The sequence below is a fragment of the Strigops habroptila genome, chromosome 11, assembly GCF_004027225.2.
Source record: "Strigops habroptila isolate Jane chromosome 11, bStrHab1.2.pri, whole genome shotgun sequence".
Lineage (NCBI taxonomy): Eukaryota > Metazoa > Chordata > Aves > Psittaciformes > Psittacidae > Strigops > Strigops habroptila.
Window position 1 is genome coordinate 10101211 of NC_046360.1, and position 19204 is coordinate 10120414.

At 39.5% G+C, this 19204-nt stretch overlaps 1 protein-coding gene across 9 annotated transcripts in view; it reads left to right on the plus strand.

The window, feature by feature from the left end:
* Positions 1-19204, plus strand: part of CABIN1 (calcineurin binding protein 1) — a 116851-nt gene that overhangs the window by 45926 nt on the left and 51721 nt on the right. For all 9 annotated transcript variants that reach the window (XM_030500333.2, XM_030500335.1, XM_030500332.1 and 6 more), the window contains one exon: positions 1304-1417. In XM_030500333.2, the coding sequence (XP_030356193.1) occupies positions 1304-1417 (114 nt within the window). The remainder of the gene's footprint in view (positions 1-1303; positions 1418-19204) is intronic.

Here is a 19204-nt window from a genome sequence, read left to right on the forward strand (position 1 = left end):
TTGAGCATGGATTTTACTGTTTAACCAAAGCCTTGTAAAGAAACTAATCTGGAAGACAGGATAAGAATTTTGATAATAACCACCCCCCCAAATAAAAAAAAGAAAAAGTTCTAACTGGAATATACTTTGGTGGATATGATTTAATCAAATTTATGATTCACAAAAGCATATTTCCAGCCCGGAGAACACAAATCAGAATTCAACATTCTGCTTTGTCTCTGTGAACCACACATCTTCCTCTTTTTTTTTATCTGCTCTGTACTGAAGTTGTCTCTAAAAAAGCCAGTCTAATGCGACTTGAATGCTAATTTCTAGTACTGAAATAAGAAATTACATAAAGCAAAACTTCCATCAGTGAAACCTTACAATTAATAATTGTCCCATCTGTTACTAATGTTTTGCCTGGAGCCAGCAGCTGTCCCTAGTTCTCAACTACACAAGAGATGTTCATGTATTGAACTCTTAGAGGCATAGTGCTTCTATAAATTTTTGATTGTTGTCTATCATTTAGTCTCCTATTGATACATTCTTGTAAACTCACTAAGCAGTATTAACCAAATTTAATGACAGGCATGGAATTTTCCAGAGAGGTTAAGTGAAATTACATGGAGGGTAATGGCTGGTAGGGGTTAAAGGCCTGAATTCCCCACCCTGCTAAAAGAAGACTGCAGTTTAAGCCTAAAGCTCTTCTGCTTCACCTGGGCTAATGCCTCGCAGGTCGTTAGCCCTAGGGAAGAGCTGAGGGGCATGTTCCAGAGCATGTGTGTAGGAAAACAAGGGGCTTGGGGGGCAGTGTGGGGCCTGGTCTGTGGAGGAAGGCTGAAGAATACCCAGGACAGAAAGTTCCACTGTTGGTCCACTGTTATGTAAATTATTTTACACTGAGCATTAAAATTCAGCTTTTAACAAAAAAAAATTAAGGTGTTTTAAATATACCTATAGTTCATGTTTCTGTAGGTGATAGGAGCTGGAGGGTGGATCTCAGTGAAATGGACACAGGTTAAAAAGAAGACAAGACAACAGAACTTGATGGTATGAGGCTGGATTCAGCAGCTGTAGGGGACTGACTAGTGTGCTGGGGCTGATCACTCTGGATACTTGCTCCGAGAAGCAAGCTGGCTTCTCTCTACTGAGAGATGTCTTCTCCAAATCACATGCCTCCACAAATACTGTTGTAACAGCAACTATGTGGAAAATGAGAAATGACAATGCATTAATAAATAAAAGTGAATGCTTTGAACTTCTACCTGTGGTGGCATTTCTGTCCTCTGCCTGCAACTCACCTGCCCCCTTTTGTCCACAGAACCTGCAGTGGGCCCGTGACGTGCTGCTGGGCAGCGGGGTCCCCTGGCAGCAGCTGAAGCACATGCCTGCACAGGGCCTCTTCTGCGAGAGGAACAAGACGAATTTCTTCAATGTAAGTTTACAGAACTGATAAACACACCCCTACTTTCTCAGCCATCATTTTAACACCAGCTTCTCATTTGGAAGGTTTGCAAAGGAGCAGTAATGTGAAATTCAGCAATGGAGCATTAAACAAGCCATGAGAGGCTAAAGGAAAGGTAGAATTGTATCATAGATTTACTGGGATTTTCCTCTCTTGAAGGGAACCACATTAGAAGGATTATTTCTGATGAGCTTGAGTTATGCATCATTTACCATCCACTTGATGGTTGAGCCCTCTATAAAAATTCTAATTCTGTTCATCTTAATTATCCTCCTGTTTACTGATTCTCAACTAGACTTGCACTTCTCATGTCAAAAAATAGTCCTGGTTGCTCTAAGAAATCTCTGGAGTTGGAAGGGCCTTTCTCGTGTTAAGCTTTTGTAGCGTGGCTCAGCAGAAAGGGTATTTCCAAGTCGCACAGTGTGGTAGCAGCACTGTCGTATAGATTGTCCCTGTGTCTGTGATACCTTCTTGTCCACAGGGGTGTCTGTGCCTCTCGGTGACATGGGATACAGAATACTTCTCAGATTTATGTGAACATTTATCTATTAGATTCCCTGCTGTGATTGCCATTTAACACATTGCTGCCTTCTTCAGTGTCTCTGGCTTTTCTGTGATATGTTCTAGGTTTCTGTGCCCTTCTGTTCTTTAGGATACATAGGATTTCGTAGCTGGTTTGTGGCTTGTGATGCGTGGTGAGAACCTGGAGATATTCTTTCTGGACTGTGTATCTATTACACGGTTGCCTGTGATTTGCAGTGACAGAATTTTATGTCTCTGCTTTCTCATCCAGTGCTTCTGATTTAATATTTTAATTGTGAAATTTACTTCCATTTTATATCTATTGACATCAGTCTTCATTATCGTTTTATATTGTGTTAATTAGCACTTCTGTGAAAACTCCCATTAAATATAAGGTAAGTGCTCTTCTCTGATTGTAATCCCTCAATGGGTTGAACAACTAAGGAATACTGACAGTGGTTCAAAATCGTATCACGGATCAGTTTGCAAAAGGAGCTTCTACGTCATTCCATCTTTCTAGATAGAATTCATGATTAACAAATACTGCCAGCCTGATAGGGTATAGACCAAACAGTTGGGACCTGACTGATGACTACATGGCTTTGTTGTGGTTATTTCCCTGCAATACGTGCCTGCTTTCCCTTCAAGGGTCCTGCAGTGTGATAAACTCTTCAAGCTGGTGAATACTTTGGCTCAGATCCAGATAACGCAAGTATTCTTGTGGAAGTTAATGAAATTACTCAACATGCTTCAAGTCAAGTGTGAACTGACTTGTTCACCATTGCAGGGTTAAATGTCAAGAGTATCTTGTGTTTTCATGTATGAGGAAGATGAGCAGTAGGGAATTGAGCTGTGAGTATAAGGGAGTGTTTCTACTTGAAAATGTGAATTACCACAGAACGATCACTGGTTGAAATAAATCATGTCTGGGTTTTGAATGCTAATGTTAGATAATTTAATTTAAAGATAGATTCCATTGTATCCCTACATGGATGTTTCTAGCATTATTTCAACAAACAATCATTCCTTAGTCTACATATTGATCTTTTTATACTCTGAAGGCTGAAAAGTTCTGGTATAGGTACTAGACAGCTGTATAATAATTATATATTCTAAATCAACAAGAATTTAATTCCCATAATTTAATATTATTAAAAAAAAAATACACTCTGAAATAAAAGATAACCTTCAAGAAAAGCTATATGCTAGCCCAGTGCAATATATTGGCAATACAGTTAGAAAAGAGAGAAGATGTGTGAAAATGATGTTCTCAGCTTGAACTTGGGTCTGCCAACAGACGAAGATAATGTTAGTCAGGAATGCTGCTTGTAGATTGCTGCCTCCAGACGTTAGAAATTTCAGTTTGGGGACTCAAGTCCAGTGTGCCTCACCTACGATGATAGTATAACCAGCACAAGGAGTGCCTCAGACAGCAAAACAACTTGTTGAGGCCTTTGTGAATCAGTGTAACATCTTGACTTACTCCTGTGTGCATTAGGTTAGTCTTCCTGTAACGAGTACAGTGTACATTATGAGTTTAGCATGACAAAATATTTTGATCGTCTCATTTTCTACTCAGCTATATTTTCAAAATCCTCTTCAAGCACAACCCTGCATGGAACATGTGGCATTAATCCAGTGCAGATGACACAGACAAAGCACAGTGAGAAAATCCAGATCCAAGAGAAAGGGCTACAAGTGCCCTTGAAAAAAAAGCTGTTAATGTCATCTGACATTCCAGAATTGGCCAAACCTAAATCTGTGAACAACTTGAGAGAAAAATATCTCAACACCGTGTTGACTTTGTCTGGGTTAAACCTCAACTAGTTTGGTCTCATGCAAAGCTCCTAGCCAGGCAGTGAGTAAGCAAATGTACTGCACCATGTGGGTCAGTGCTCAGATGATACAGACTTCTTGTCATCCACTGCATACAGATGGTGTTACATGTGTATGCAATGTCCCTGCTAGTGTCTTCACAGGTGATAAAACAGAAATTGTAGAGCTCTATGAAAGTAAGTGGTTGCATCTAATCTTAGAAATTAAATGGCCATTAAGATTTCTATGATTATGTCCTCCAGGGTTATTTTCAACAGAAACACTTTGCCTAAAGCATATATTTAGTTCCATGGAATGCATTTGGTTTTATTTTTGAGAACTCTTTAGACTTCATGGTACAAAAGAGTTAAATGAATGTCTTAAATGGCTTTCTGTAGATAATTTACTATTGAAATGCCTTTTTCTTCTGCAGCAAGTAGCACTCTTGTTTTTAATCTTTTGTACAGAAGATTCAAGGTTGTTGAAATTATAGCTGAGTCAATTTTACAAGTACAAACAACAGTGTGCAAGAAGGAAAGCTGCTGCTCAAAGGCAAGTAGAGACTGTGCCAGCCTGCTCCTCCCAGACATTTTATAAATCATGCATACTCCTAGTAGAATTATTTATGAAATGTTTATGACAGCACTGTATGAAAAGAAATAAACCTGGGAAAAGCTGTCTGCTGTAAAATTTTACTGCAGAACTGCTGGTCTGAATCTGTGTGTCACGGTCTCATGTCTAATTTGTTACCTGTCACTCAGCTGCGACTGAAATCTGTTTGGATTAATTTTTTACTGTCTTCAGAATGAGCAAAAAAGGCATGTTCACATAGTCCTGATTTCTTCCCATTTGACATCCTAGAGTAATGTCAGGATGCTCAGAACTTCCCTTTTTCAATTCTAATTAAAAAAATGCTTCCTCCATCCCTGGCCGTGTTCGAGGCCAGGTTGGACAGAGTCTTGGGCGACATGGTCTAGTGTGAGGCATCCCCGCCCATGGCAGGGGGTTGGAACTAGATGATCTTAAGGTCCTTTCCAACCCCAACCATTCTATGATTCTATGATTATTTTATCTATTTGTTTCCCAGACAGAAAAGAAAGGCCCATGTTTTCTAGGAGCAGACGTTTTGGTTGTTCGCGGCCCTGCTAGTGATGGCAATCATTGTATGAATGAGTACTGCAGTTGGACTTAGAGTTTAGCTGTGTTCCTATAAATGAATACCCAGTGTTTTTTGTTTGTCCAGTTACAAAATTCTCTATAACCTGCATGTACAGGTACACTCCAGCTTTTCTCCTCTTTTTTACCCGCGTCTGCATGTGTGTGTAAATATATATTGAGACTTTGGGTTTTTTTTTGTTTCAGGGTGGTTTCTATGGTAACTAAATTTGAAATTAATTCACCAGGAGGGGGAAAAAAAAAAAAAAGAGTCTCAAAACATTGCTTTATATAGTAGGGCACTTTTTAATATATTCAGATTTCATGCCACTATTAATAAAACAAAGTTAAACTTTGTGCACAGATGATGGGTATTCATCAGTCTGTGGGTGGTGATTGTGGAAGAAGTGTTTTGATGGTTGAGCTCAGTGTACCAGTAACTTCTCCATATGGTTTAATATACAGTATTTGTATTTTCCTGGCACATAATCTATGGCAATAATGATCTGCTGTAATAAAGATCCTGATGTCCATCTTTGTTAACCGTTCCCCACATATAAAAGCTGTGCATGCACACAATATACTACAGTGCAGACATTCATGCACATGAAGTCTTGCTGCAAACTGTTAAGGAAAATTGTTCTATTTTTAATTCCAAAAGAAACACTGTATGTTTATTCTCCACTGTATTCCTGAAGCTCTTCATTCTGTGGTCTGAGCAAGCAGGGTCAGATTAAGGTAGCAGCAACCACTGGGAGCCAGAAGCTGAGAGATAGCAGCGATTTCACTTGAATTTGCCATTGTTCATACCAGGTGTGACTGGGCACTGGCAGGAGACCTCTGCTGTGCTGAACTGCAAGTTCTGGACACAGAGCACTTGAAGAATAAAGTCTAAGTTTGGTGTTGAAAGTGTCTAGAGATAGTTCTTGCTATACCATGGTGATAATCAGTGGGTGCTTTCTCAGTTACTCTCCCTATGGAGCAGGTTCTTTCCTTAGTTCAGGTTGAGAGTTACGTCTCTCTGTCTTACCAGAGGAAAGTTGATTCTGAAAACAGGAGTAAGGTGCAAGGACTGACTCTGTTTTGGGAGTCTGTACAACCAGAGCCATGCAGGTGAAGCTGAGATGTAGAAAAGCTAGCATGAAGTCCATAATATAGGGGACTATCAAGGCGGGTCGGGGGGGGGGAGGCAACATGCCTCAGCTCTCCTGGAAGCTGGGCAGTTATATCAAGGAAGTTTCATTATATGCCTCAATTGTTTTTATACCTTCCCTTGGACATAGATTATTGGTCACTGTCAGAAATATGGCAGCGAGTGAATATATGTGATTTTCTTTTGATGTGATACAGCCTTCTTTTCTTTCTTTACCAGTTCCTGAAGCGTAATCTCATCATTAATGATTCCCATGACTTGAATTAAAATGAAACATTTGTTACAGAATATCTCTGTTAGAAGTAACTGGCTAGCTATCATCTAAGCAAAGAGGGGACTACATCAGGGTGGTCTGAACCTATTCTGAACATGTGTTCTGCTGAGTCTGAGGTTGCTACTAATGTTGACCTGAGGAACCCCCAAATACCACACAGGGCCAAAGGCAGGTCCTCAAGGCTGATTGTGGCCACTTGACTTCACTGTTTCCTACCATGTACTGGAAAAGCTTGAAACTGGAGGCAAAGCACGCTAAAATCACTTAACTAGAACTTCTACTGCTCTGCATTCCTTCCTGTCCTTTGCTAGTGATAGATCTCAATTACTCTCCTTCTCATAGTTGGTGCGGGTCTCTTCAGTTGTTAAGTGTGCTTCCAGCTCCTAGACATCTGCTGTGTGGAACATGAGCCTTTGAGAAAAATAGTGCCATTTGAATCAGATTGGAGGAAAAGGGAAAAAACTTGAACAAACTCACTGTGCATCCACGTGAGTTGAGATTGTGTCTCAGCGTGGTGAGGGTTTGAGTTTAATCATGTATGGGGGCTCTAAGAGAATTAATGGTTATGTTTTAGCTTGACCATAACTGTTTGCGACTTTCTGAAAAGAAGTTGGTCTTTTTAGTGTTTCTAACGTTTTATGTGAACGTGAGTGTGAGAGGTTGCCAAGTCAAGTTTAAAAAAAACATTAAAAACTCACTAGTGACATCCCAGAAATCACAAGGATTTAGTTATTCAATTTTGCCTTTCTTGCTTTTGAGTGTTTTGGATGCCATCTTTATGCAACCACAAGGGAAGAGAAACCATAAAGGAATAATTAAAAAGAACAAAAAAACAACAACAAAAAAAAAAAACCAAACAAAAGAGGGCAAAAAAAGAGGGCAAAAAACCAACCAAAAAACCCCCTAAACCTTTTTGATTCCAGCAACTAGGTAACACTTGAAACAAGTTATTAGACTTATTACCGTTTAATAGGTGGTATACAAAAAAGTGTCTAGAAAGGTGACCTCCACCATTAACACTGACCTTCTAGTTGACTTCACTGACTGTCTAGTTGCATAAAGCAAAATAATTAATGATATAAAATAATGATGATAGGATAATGACAGCACATGTTAATAGTCTAATATTTTTATGCTTTTTTTCTTTCTTATGCTTATGGTAAACAAGGGCATCTGGTTAGAGTACAGCTAAATCCCTGCCTCCTTTAAAAGATAGAATTGTCTTTACTCTTTTCTGGAGGTGGCCATATTTTAGCCATGAAATACCTGTTTTTTCACTGTGCAGGAAACAGGCCCTGAAAGAGTGAGCTTTCTGCTTTGTACAAGTGCTGTTTGATAAGTGCAGATTCTTATTGCCAGGTTTCTACTGACGTGAAGTACTCAGATTTTAAGAAAAGACACCTCCCTGCTACATATTTTCGTCTTGTGCTAGGAAGAGCAAACTATGAAATGATTTAGCAATTTAGAAACCAGGACTGTCAGCAGTGTGCTGGTGTGCTGTTAGGAGGCACTATGCTGCAGAGAACCTTTGATGCAGAGGTGCTTCTGTCAACTGGGGCTGTATGGGTCACCCAGTGCCTCTCCTTAAGAAGAGATAACAGAGACCTTGCTCCTCTGGAGATATGTACTGCACTGGAGATCTGTTTGAGTTAACATGCTGCCTGCCTGGCCTGTCTCCTTAGTAATTTTAACAAGTATTTCATCACTTTTCCTACATTCCTGAATAATGTCATTATAAAGCTATTGTTCTTCATCTGTGTGAGAAAACCATTTCTGGTGTAGTGAAGAGATACTTGTGTGGAAAGCTGCTGAGGAATAAATAAAAAACCCTGCAGGAGTCCCTTCTGAGCCAAATGATTGTATAATCCAATGCCTTAATTTGTAAATACAGTCAGCTGTGTAAATGGCAGTTATTTTATGGTTACAGTATAAGCCAAAGTTTGCAAGATTGAAGAGGGAAACCAAATCAGTGTCTTCCCATCCTCTATTCCTTGTTTTTCTTCCTTTTTGGTCTTTGTCAATTTTCTCAATTTCCCTTCACTGTATCTTCTGTGGAATAACACCACGTCAGAGGTGCAGTGCTCCCAGCACCCATCATTGAATGTCCATTGAGCCACAGCATAGAGGAACTTGTACTGAAAAACGCATAATCTCACCTGCCTGCAGATTCAGGAAGGCACAGTTGTGTTGATTAAATATAATTCATATATACAAGGTTATTTTTGCATCAAGTCTAGAAACTTTCTTTTAATGAATGCTTAAGTTTTGACTAAGTTGGTTCATTAAAATGCATAATGAGGTGATAGACCGGCCCTTTTCTCAAACCATGACTGAAAATCAATTTTATAAAAGTGCACGTATGGAAGAGAATTAGTGTTTACTATGGCTCCGTTAAATTTAGTTATCTTCATGTCTGTGTTAGAAACGGCAGACATTTTCTATGTGGAAAATATAGCTTTTTGAGAATCCGCATATTTTAGTCAAGCAAACAGATTAATTTTCATTGTTTTTATTGTCTAGCATGGCAAATGGCTTCCACTGGGGGAAGGCAAAGCAGGAAATTGTGATTCTAGTTGCCCCCGCAATAAGAGTTAAAATTTAATGACTTTTTTTCCCTGACTTTCGCCTTGGTAGTTGTTCTTTTGCCAGTAGCAAGCGTTTTCCTTCTTTGCCCCTTTTTTTATCCACTTGTAAAGTTCATGTAATTCTACTCAGAAACCTTCTGACCAGGTTTTCTAAGATTTTAATTGGAAGAATGCTTTTAGTAGTTGCAGAGGAGTTGGTTCTCTCATTATCTCTTGCCTGCTTGCTCTCATATGCAATCTTAATGCCAGCTCTGAAAACAAAGGTAAGCAAGGAGTTAACTGTGCAAGTGAAACTTTCATAGTGATTGGATTAAGACCAGAAACCCAGTAAGCAATGAAGTCTTAAAGTTGCCTATAAAAAGCTAGATAACTTTTCAACCTCTGCCCAACATGTTATTTACAGTTCTTCATCCTCCTGGAAAAACAGAACTCATCAGTGAAAAATGTCCATCGTTCACAGAGTTTTCTGTCTCAATATATACACGCTGTTCTTTCTGGCCAACTCTGCAGGCTTCCAAGATCCAGCTAGTAAAGATGCCAGTAAATCCCTAGAGATACAAGCATGGGGTTTTGAACTGTCGTTTGTGCCAGTGGTTATTAAACAGCTATTTTTTTCCATTCTCTTTCCCTAGGAAAAGTTTCTTCTTTTGTTGAGTACATTAATATCTAGACAAAGGTAAGCTAGGGAACAAATGACCCTGCAAGAAATGAAGATATGGCTTTGCAGAAGAGAGATTGTAATGGAGCTTGTAGTGTGTTACAGGACATAAAGCAGTTAGTTTTAAAGCTGGATCTTAAAACGTCAACAGCAACTGTTTAACCCACTCTAAACAGCATTTGAAAGGTGCAGACTTTCTGGAATACTGTGTGATGAATGTCCTTTTACAAACGTGTAATGAATAAATCCATTATTTGGTTTTTTTCACCTTCCAGCTCTGTATCTGATATGCATAGAAGTGACACTTAATAGGGTTAGTTTTAAACTTAGGTTCTTTGCTTTAAAAAAAAAATAAATCTAAATGGGATTTTTAAAAAGCTGAATAGATTTTTAGAAAATTGAGAAAATGAATAGTGAACTTTATTAAAGTAGCGTATTTCATGAGAAATATTCTTGGAACTGCAGTTCTCAGCAGAAGGATCTAAATATTTTTTGTGGATATACATTGCCTTACTGTAAAAATTAAAACAAGAAGAACGTGGGATGAGAGCAGCATGGCACGAGTCTGTGTGTACGTCTGTGCAAGTGGATAGCATTTATAGATAAATATTTTTAATTTAATGTCTACAGCAAGATATAATTGTCCAAATTAAAAAGGTTAAGCTGGAGAAGGTAAGACAGCAGATGGTGATAGGTAAGAACATATTTGTTGCTGTGCAGTAGCTAGTGTGTGATTAATGGTTTGCTAACTGACTGCAGTATCACTGCGTGGAGCTTAGATAAAGATATTGAGGCAGGAGGTCTCCGTGTAACAGTACTCCATCTTTGGCAAAATTCCTAAAGTTAGAGGAGTAAAAATGCTGAGTATTGTATAGTATATTATTGTTCCAGACTGTTTGGCTCCTGTGGAGGAGGTAGGATTTCCTGGCATAATATGAATACTTTTGGAGTTTCTGTGATAGCTACTATGTGAAACAACCGAGGTGACCACATGAGCAAGGTGACTTTCTCAGTCTCCTGACAGGAATTCAAACAAAAAAGATGATTGAGTGGGTGAGCAACAGGAATGAAGTCCACACTGGTCAGTATTTTAGCTTGCTCCTCTGAACACTCAAAAGTATTACTGTGACCCAACAAGGAAAGTCCTATAAGAGCTTGAGTGAAAAACTTCAAGAGCTTTATGACTTTTGTTCATTTCAGTTCCCTAAACTTCATCTTCACCAGTTTGCTTCCTTACCTCCTGTCAATAAACAGTTTTACAAATTTGGCTTTTATGAAGTTGTTTAATTTTTCTGTAGGTTAGAGGAAGCAAAATCAGAAAAAACACAGACCTTTCACTTGAAGCACTTCCTAAGAGTTACTCAGAATGAATTACTAATTTTGCTGACTATTTGGTTTGCTGACATAGAATAAAAAATCAGAATTTAAAACACCTACCAGATCATTTTCTAGTTAAATCTTTATCTCTTCAGCTGCTCCCTGTGTGTATAATCAAAGTGTATCAACACTTATACTGTGATCTGCTTACTAGACTGGAACTAGTATAAGTCATTCATATAATGGCCTTTTCTTAAGTATTCAGATGTTTGAGATAATTTAATGAGTTTGATGTAAAAACTAAAGTGATTTCTGTTTACACATACCTAGTTAGTTCCTCCTGACAGACTGCACTAAGAGTTTAAGAGTAGGTGCTTGTGTTTGTTGCTTGGTTTTTCTTAAGTAATGGTTTTACTATCAGTTACAATATGTCAGGGTCACTAAGCTCCACTTAGTCCAGTGATACGGGCTCCAAAGTGACTAAAGTATTTCCAGTGGGAAAAATTTGGACAAACCTGAGGACAGGCCAGGCTTTTATGTCTGTGTAGCTCATCCATGGAGAAGTGTGTAGCCATCCCAAACTCTGTGACACTTTGACACTGTCTCCTATCATGACTGATCTGCTTAATATAGAGTACATATTTTATGTTTATAATCTATGTGCGTGTCACAGCTAATGGCAGATTCAGTGTTGAAAAACGTTAACAGACTCATAAATAAGATTTTAAAAAGGAGTAGGGATTACAGACCACTTTAGTTCTATAATGGCGGCGGGACTTTTCATTTGAATGCAGTGCAATAATTTCAAAAGCATTTTCTTTGTAGTGCAAGAGAAAATATTCATAATAGGAGTGTGTTAAAATAAAATGCACATTCCAGTTACTTTGTAAGCTGAAATACTGACAATGGGATAAACTTAATCTTTAAAAATTGTATTTGGTGGCACATAAAGGTGATGTTTTCATGTCTAGAATGAAGCAGTTGTTCAGCAGACTCCAAAGAAAAATATCTGGCTTTGTTTGCCCTTAATCTGACAGGTCTGTACTGAAGGTCTTACTGAAAATTATTTCCTAACAGATTTAGGTCAGGATATTTTCATTGTAATTTTCTTTCCAATAAACAAAAAAGCAGAAGTATTTTTCTAAATTAATTATACTAAAGTGAATGTTGCTTTCAGGACCAAAAAAAATTGCATTTTAGCATTTCAAGTAAAATGCGCAACTACAGATACAGACCAATTTTTTAAAAGTTAAGCTAATTCAAAACAAAGACTGAGATTGTGAAGCTTAAGCTTTTACCAATTTTTTTTTAAAGAACTTTCACAATATTTAAATTCCAACAGCAATTAAGCAATACTCCGTATAGTTTGTAAATAAAACACAAAGGTATAGAAGCATTAGAAAGTGAGGAAAATTGAAATTAACAATAGCTAAGTTTGGTTTTGTATCAGAGATTATGAGAATGAAAACCTAAACAAACAGTGTTTGATTGGCATGTTTATTCCTTATTAGTTCTTCCTTTGCACAAATTATGAAGTAAACATACTGACTGCATCTACTCCATATCTTCTATAATGAGGTGCTCTCGCTGCTTTGCAAGTATAGCAAAGCTAGAAAAAAATAGTTGTGAATAGCTTTTTTCCACATTAAGTAAATGAGAATTCACCAGTTAGTGCCATATCTTGGAGGAGTTACTTTTCAGACTTTGCCCCCCATAGTTCTTGTGGCCGTTGTTCTATAAAGGGGTTTTTTTTTGGTTGGGTTTTTTTTTTTTTTTCATCTTAACCTTTTAGCAGTAACTGCCCAAAACAATAGTATAGAAAGAAACAAGAAAATTTTCACCATTTCATAATTGGTCTTCAGTCCTTGCAGCACAATGGAGCCACATATGCATCCCAGAAAGGAAATACAGTTTTCTCCAGAGGGGGCAGGGAACAACACATAGCAAAATGAGTCCTGAATGCTTTGTCATCAGTAAAATGGGATCTGCAGGCAGTAAATTCTTGTCTTGCAGGGATAAAACATGAGCAACAGTAAAAGGACTTCTTGAGTTTTACTCTTTGTGTGTGCACGTGAGTGTTTGTGTATTTTATGAGAAAGAACAGTTGAATGTTGAAGAACAAAGACTTTTTAAGGTAGGATAAAAATGAAAGAACTATTACCTTAAAATATGTTAGGCAATAAAACTAATCTTAATAGGAAAGAAATGTTATCTTTAACAGTGGCTAATTGGCTAGAGGACTTATTCCTGCTCCTGTGACTGAATTCCAAACCTGAGATATTGGTGAGAAGATTGTAGCACAATGAGATACTAATGCACTTTGTTCAAGTGTCTTGTTAGCTTATTCAAATGTCCTGTAGAAGTATAGAAGCTGAAAAGAATGAAATAATAGTTCTGAGTCCAGTTGCAGCTATTTCCAATCACAAAGAGTGGAAATTAGCTTCAAGTTGCATTCGCTGTACTTGACCGATGAGGGACCTGTGCAGTGAGTGCTTTCGAACTGGAGGAAGTCTAACGGCTCTTGATCAGGAAACGTGCTTGGGTTCTCAGCATTGCTAGGTTGCTTACAGAATTCAACAGAAGACATTTACAAAATCCAGTCTTGAACTGCTTTGGAGATCGTCAGTACCTGGATGAGGCACTTGGGAAGCACGAAGATTTGAATTAGGGGAAAAAAAAGAGGAGACAGACAGACAGGACTTAACTGCCTTACACATTTCATGCCCAGAGAGTTCTCAGCTTAGGATTTAGACATTCAGTCAATGTGACCCTGCTGACAAAGTGTGGGAGAAAAGGGAAGAATAATTTTAAGCAAAAAGGGGGGGTTTCTTTTTTGTAAATTAGTAATCAGTGAGTATTGCTCTCCCTCTGAAATTGTTGCTAGAAATCATAGATGGTGTATTCTGGGCACAGCGTTACTGTGACAACGTAGGCAGGTAAACCATTCACATGTAGGCCTATTTTCTGGGTTATGTTGTCACTGCCTTTTCAATATGTCACTTTTCTCCCTTTAAAATCTGACAAGTCTCTGCTTGCTTTTTCTGAATAATTGAGCCAGAATAAAATTTCCTGCCTCTGTATGTTCTCAAATCGATAAGGTAAAGCAAAGCAAAGTGTCTTTCTTCCTGAAAACTTCCGTCTGAGAGCTGTCTCTGGCAGCAGACTGAAGCTGTCTTTTAAGTATGTGGGCAGCAAGGGTGAAACAGCAAGATGATATACCACAGATTTCTGTTCCAAATCTCCTTTCAGTTTCTTGTATTCCTATTGCTACCTTTTGACATATTCCTCTCCTGTTTTTCCATTTGCATTTATTCTCTTTTTCCATTTGCCCTTTTAGGAACAGAGGTTCACATGTACTGTGAGAAATCATTAGGTATTATTTTACATTTGTTTGTCTCTAGACAAGGATAGCATATGTTCCATATGAAATTCCCCAGGTAATAGCTTTATCCATAGAAACTCCTGTTTTTAAGAGAAGTAAGTTTGTCTGGTGTAAAATTATATTAAATTGGTTAAAATATTCTTTTAAAATCAAGGTTGTGGTTTGCAAGCAAAATAGTAATTGTCAGAAGGGACTGAATTACCCTTATGTGTTGAATATTGAAGAGTGACAGGTTTTGAAAAGGTTCGAGTCCTCTGAAGGTCCAGATTTGACACTTGCTTGTTTATGTTTCTCTTTGAAATTCAGAAGGAATAAAATGACCTCTTAGTAAACAAGAAACGCAAACCTGTATATAGCCAGGACAGCATCTTTGGATAACAAAATGGGTAAATACATAAAATGAAATATATTTTTCTCTCCTTCCTCCTCTTCGCTCTCCTTAACCTCTATGTGTTACCTACTGACCACCGTGTGGGTTTAACTTAAGTGCAGGTATGTTGTTGGGATTGGTGGCTGGTAGCAGCCAGTTCTGCTGCTCAGCATTAGTGGTTTCCTTACTGTAGTTGCCTGGAAAACATAAGACCACAAAATTTGCTACTCAGGATTAGGCTGGGTTTTCTAGGCAAATATTCCAATCTGGTAGCCTTTGTTACCCGACTGTTTGCAAGACGATTAAAAATATCTGAGTTAAAGGAAGCAAATGCTGCTGCTGAAGGAAGAATACTTTCTAGTTCCTGTAAGACTTCCATTGCACTGGAAACTTGGGATTACTCTTGTCTCTATAAGGGGGAAAAAAACCAAAGCCACCTACAAGTGAAAACAATGTCCTACTTCCTTAAAAACAAAAGATGAAATCTCCTCTTCCTAAGTGGAAGTCAAGTTCATGCTAGGATTTACAGTGCATATCCTCTGAAGAAAATAATTTGAAAATGGAACAGAATTTCAAATATATTGACCTTAATAAACGCATATGCTGTGTTTGCAAGGAAAGCTGCACCCTTATCTCGACAGGGCAGAGTGGGCTGGAATCTTTCTGAACATTCATTATTCACCCTGGAACATTTAATTGAGAAATCCCAGTGTGCAAAAGTTAAAAATGCTTAAAAGTGTAAATTCACTTCCATCTGACTCCTGGTGTTTATTGTGGCACTGGAGAGCATGTGCTAGAGCTCACATCCCATACGTGATTCTGGCTGAGACATTCCTCAAACTTTCTCTGGTTGTCAATGATTTAAAGATACAGAAGATTGAAGGAGGGGGGAGAGAGGAATTTGAAGAAATGCAACTCTTAAAGAAAGAAACATGGAGTGAAATACAAACTTGCTCCTTTTTAATGGTCTGGAACTGTGCTTTGCCTTCCTTCTTTCCCATCATAAGTAACTGAAAAAGAAGTATAGGACATGGTCTTTGAGGATTAACAGTTGCATCTAGGATAATTGTTCTTTCTCAGAGATGGTTTGCTGAACTGAAACTATTCATTATGAGTATTTATTTTTAAAAGGATAAATGTCAGGTTGTCTTGTTGACTCTGGGCATATTTCAAGTTCCCCGTAATTGTTCTGTCAGTCTTTTTGCCATCCATCCTTTCTTGCCAAAATGCATAAAGTCGCATTGTTTTGTTCCTATATCACCTAAATTAAACTTAAAAAAGCAGCAGATGTTAGCTAAAGCCTTCATTTGCAGTGTCTTCAACTAATAAGCTAAGAAAATACTGTATCATCTTTTATCCCTAATCAGCCAGAAGACTTGAAAAGTGTCCCAAATACTGCCTTGTGTAAAAATAACTAATGAAAAGGCCTTTGCTATTACATAGTGTTATGTATGAATACAGGCATCATGGTGCCAGCCATCTTCTGCAGCAGGCATTTCACCAGCAAGCCTGGAGCAGGGGCAATGGGATTACGGCTAGCTATGCCAGAGGTGTATCTTAAAAGTGTGCGTATGGGTGCATGTGAGTAACTCGACATTATTTCTGATGTGAGCACTGAACATTTGCTCCCTTTTTGTCATCACCAAGTACACAGTTTCATCCACTTTTTGCCTCAACCTTACTGAATGTTGTGTGTCTCTATAATGCATCTCCCATATCCAGAATGTGGAAGCCCTGTAATCTATGGCTGGTTCCCACATGTACAGGGGATGCCACATATACTTCTCCAAGAGTCTGTTTTTCACCTTAGGTAACCTAATTGGAATTCTTTTGCTCAGTAGCACCGTAAGTTACGAACACCTGCATGTGCGAATACTGCAGAATTCATTCTGCTTGTGATGGTTCAGACAACTGAGTAGAGATAAGAATTGATAAGAAGCCTTTGGAACTGGCTAGAATGAAAGATAATCTGTGGTGAAAACATATCCTTTTAAACTCTGAAGAGACAAATTTGTTTCCTTAATTTAAGTTGGTAATAGACCGTTGCCAAATAATGTTTCTATACAAAAGCAACAATGAATCAGACATGTATTAAATATTCCAATTAGTGATATTTTAAAAATCTTCTTGTTTGTAAAGCAGTTTGAAATCTAGTAACTAAGTATTATTATAATTATTGTTTACCTTTTATTATCATTTAAAGATGTCTCTGTTCTTGCTGGTTTTTATGGTACCATGACTGCAGCATCTAAGAGGTATTAATTAGAAAACAAAATCCTTACATTGCCATGCTTATGGCTTAAAGGTGTTTAATTGTGCAGAACTTTTCTATGACATAATTTTCAATCTAATGAACACCCAGTCCCTGGGCTATTAACTTCAGACATTTTGCGATGTATTTAATTCCAGGGACAACAACTACTTAATTTGCATAAATAAATGACAACGCATAGGAAAAAAAACCAGTGCAATAGAAGAAATAAGAGATTGGCTGTTAACAGGGACTAAATGAGCGGATGAATGAGGACAAGTCAAGAAGGACCTTATTTGCATGAACGCATAGAAAGGAAGTATTCATTTCAGTTCTGTATTTAAAACATAAATCCATGTTATACAGTCAAAAGAGTAAAGGTTAATGGATTTTTGAAGTGGTAGTGCCCAAACTGCATTGTTAATCTGTATAGAATGGGTTACTGCTGCCTTTGGTAGTGAGATGTAAGGGGCCATGAAGACATGGGTTATTTTAAAGAAAGAGTGGTAATGTCCACAGCAAAGTCTTAGCTTTAAAACAAAAAGCTGACTCTTACAGTTTAAGTGGAGAGACACAGGACACTGTTGATTAATTAATTTTATAAAAGATAAACAGGAGAGCTAAATTATTTTTCAGCCTTTTTTTCAAGAGGCTGTTAAACATAAACGTATATGTATGAAGTATGCAAATAAGTGGGAAGGGCCAAGGTATACAGAGCTTTCAGTGTGAGAAGCCTAGAATCGATATGTTTAGAAAAGAGGAACATCCACAAATTAAAAAATGGGTAAAAAGTGTGTAAATAATGGGAAAGAAAGATGATCTTAGCTACTGACTTCTGCATAGCATGTAGGGACTGCCGCTGTTGTGGAGCAGGCTATTAAACCTGAGGTGTCAGTAAACAGGATAGATTTTGAGCACTTCAGAATAATCCTAGCAGATGGGAGGGAAAAAAAAAAACCCCAAACAAAACAACCCCCTGCAATACTTGGACAGGCAAGGAGGAAGGAAGTCAGAGCAACTGCCCTGCTTGCAAAACTGAGAGATAGGAACAAGTAAAGGTAAAATGTTTAAACTTCTGTGTGAAGGTAAATCGGGAGCAGAGCCCAGATGAGCGGCTGGGAAAAGATGAGTTGAGTTTAGCTGTGCTATGATCAGGTTGAGAAAGACAAATCAGTTTGCGAGGCAGCATTAGATGGACTGAGGCTGGCAGTGAACTAGCACACGGTTTGGGTCTCTTCTCGTGGTATTGACTGACATGGGAAGTATGGGGGGAAAGGACAATGGTAGACCTTTGTTTTCACCTTCAAATAGTGTAAGAAAGGGAGAAGGATGTAATGAAAGAGGTTGCAAAGGACTCTGGTGAGAGATGTGCAATAGCAGGAGCTGGAGCTCAGTTAAACACTCTAAGACTGCGGAAGGGCACGATATGACCCTATAAATAAAAGGATAGGGTGTGAGAGAGGTGTCGAGCGTGCGGTGGTGTCCGGTGGCACAGGGATGGATGCACGGCGGTGCCTGGCCGAGCGCCGCAGGCCCTGCGCACCGAGCAGCCATGGCTGCGGCTGCTGAGAGAGGCCTCGGCCTCTCCCCTCACGCTCCGAGCATTCCGGCGGGCTGCGGGGAGAGGAGGGGACCGGCCGCGTTCGGGAAAAATAGGTCACGAATTGTGTGACGGCGAAGTAAAGGGCGATGGAGCGGCAGCGGCGGGGTTAGGCTGGGTCAGGGAATATTTTGGGAAGGTTGGGCAGACAGGTGGGAGCAGATAGCCGTTTGTTCTTAATGCTTGCGAACCGCCAGGAGCAGCTGTTTACTCACTCGCCCTAAGTGGCATGGCTCCGAGCCAGGCTCGGCAGTAACTGGGACCAAACATCCTATGTCAAACAAGACCAGCCTTCGCCGCGAAAGCGAGCAAACAGCCCCGGCCCTGCGCCCCCCCCCCCCCCCCCCTCCGCCCCGCCTGCGCAGAAAAGAGGGGTAAAACCGAGAAGATTTGGGTAAACCCGTGCGGGACCCCGCGGTGCGCGGCCGGGGCCGAGCGCGCTCCGGTACCACAGGAAGCGCGCGCAGCCCGCGGGGCCCGTCAGGTGGGGACGCGGGGGCGGGCGCTCGGGCTCCGCGGGCCGCCGGGGAACTCCGGTGGAGCGATCGCGCCGCCTCGGTAATGGTGAGCGCGGGGGGGGCTGAGCGCGGGGGGGGCTGAGGCGGGGGGGAGCTGCCCCCGCAGGCAGGCCGGGCGCTGCTGGTTGCGGGGTGACGCGCCGGGGGGGGGGGAGGC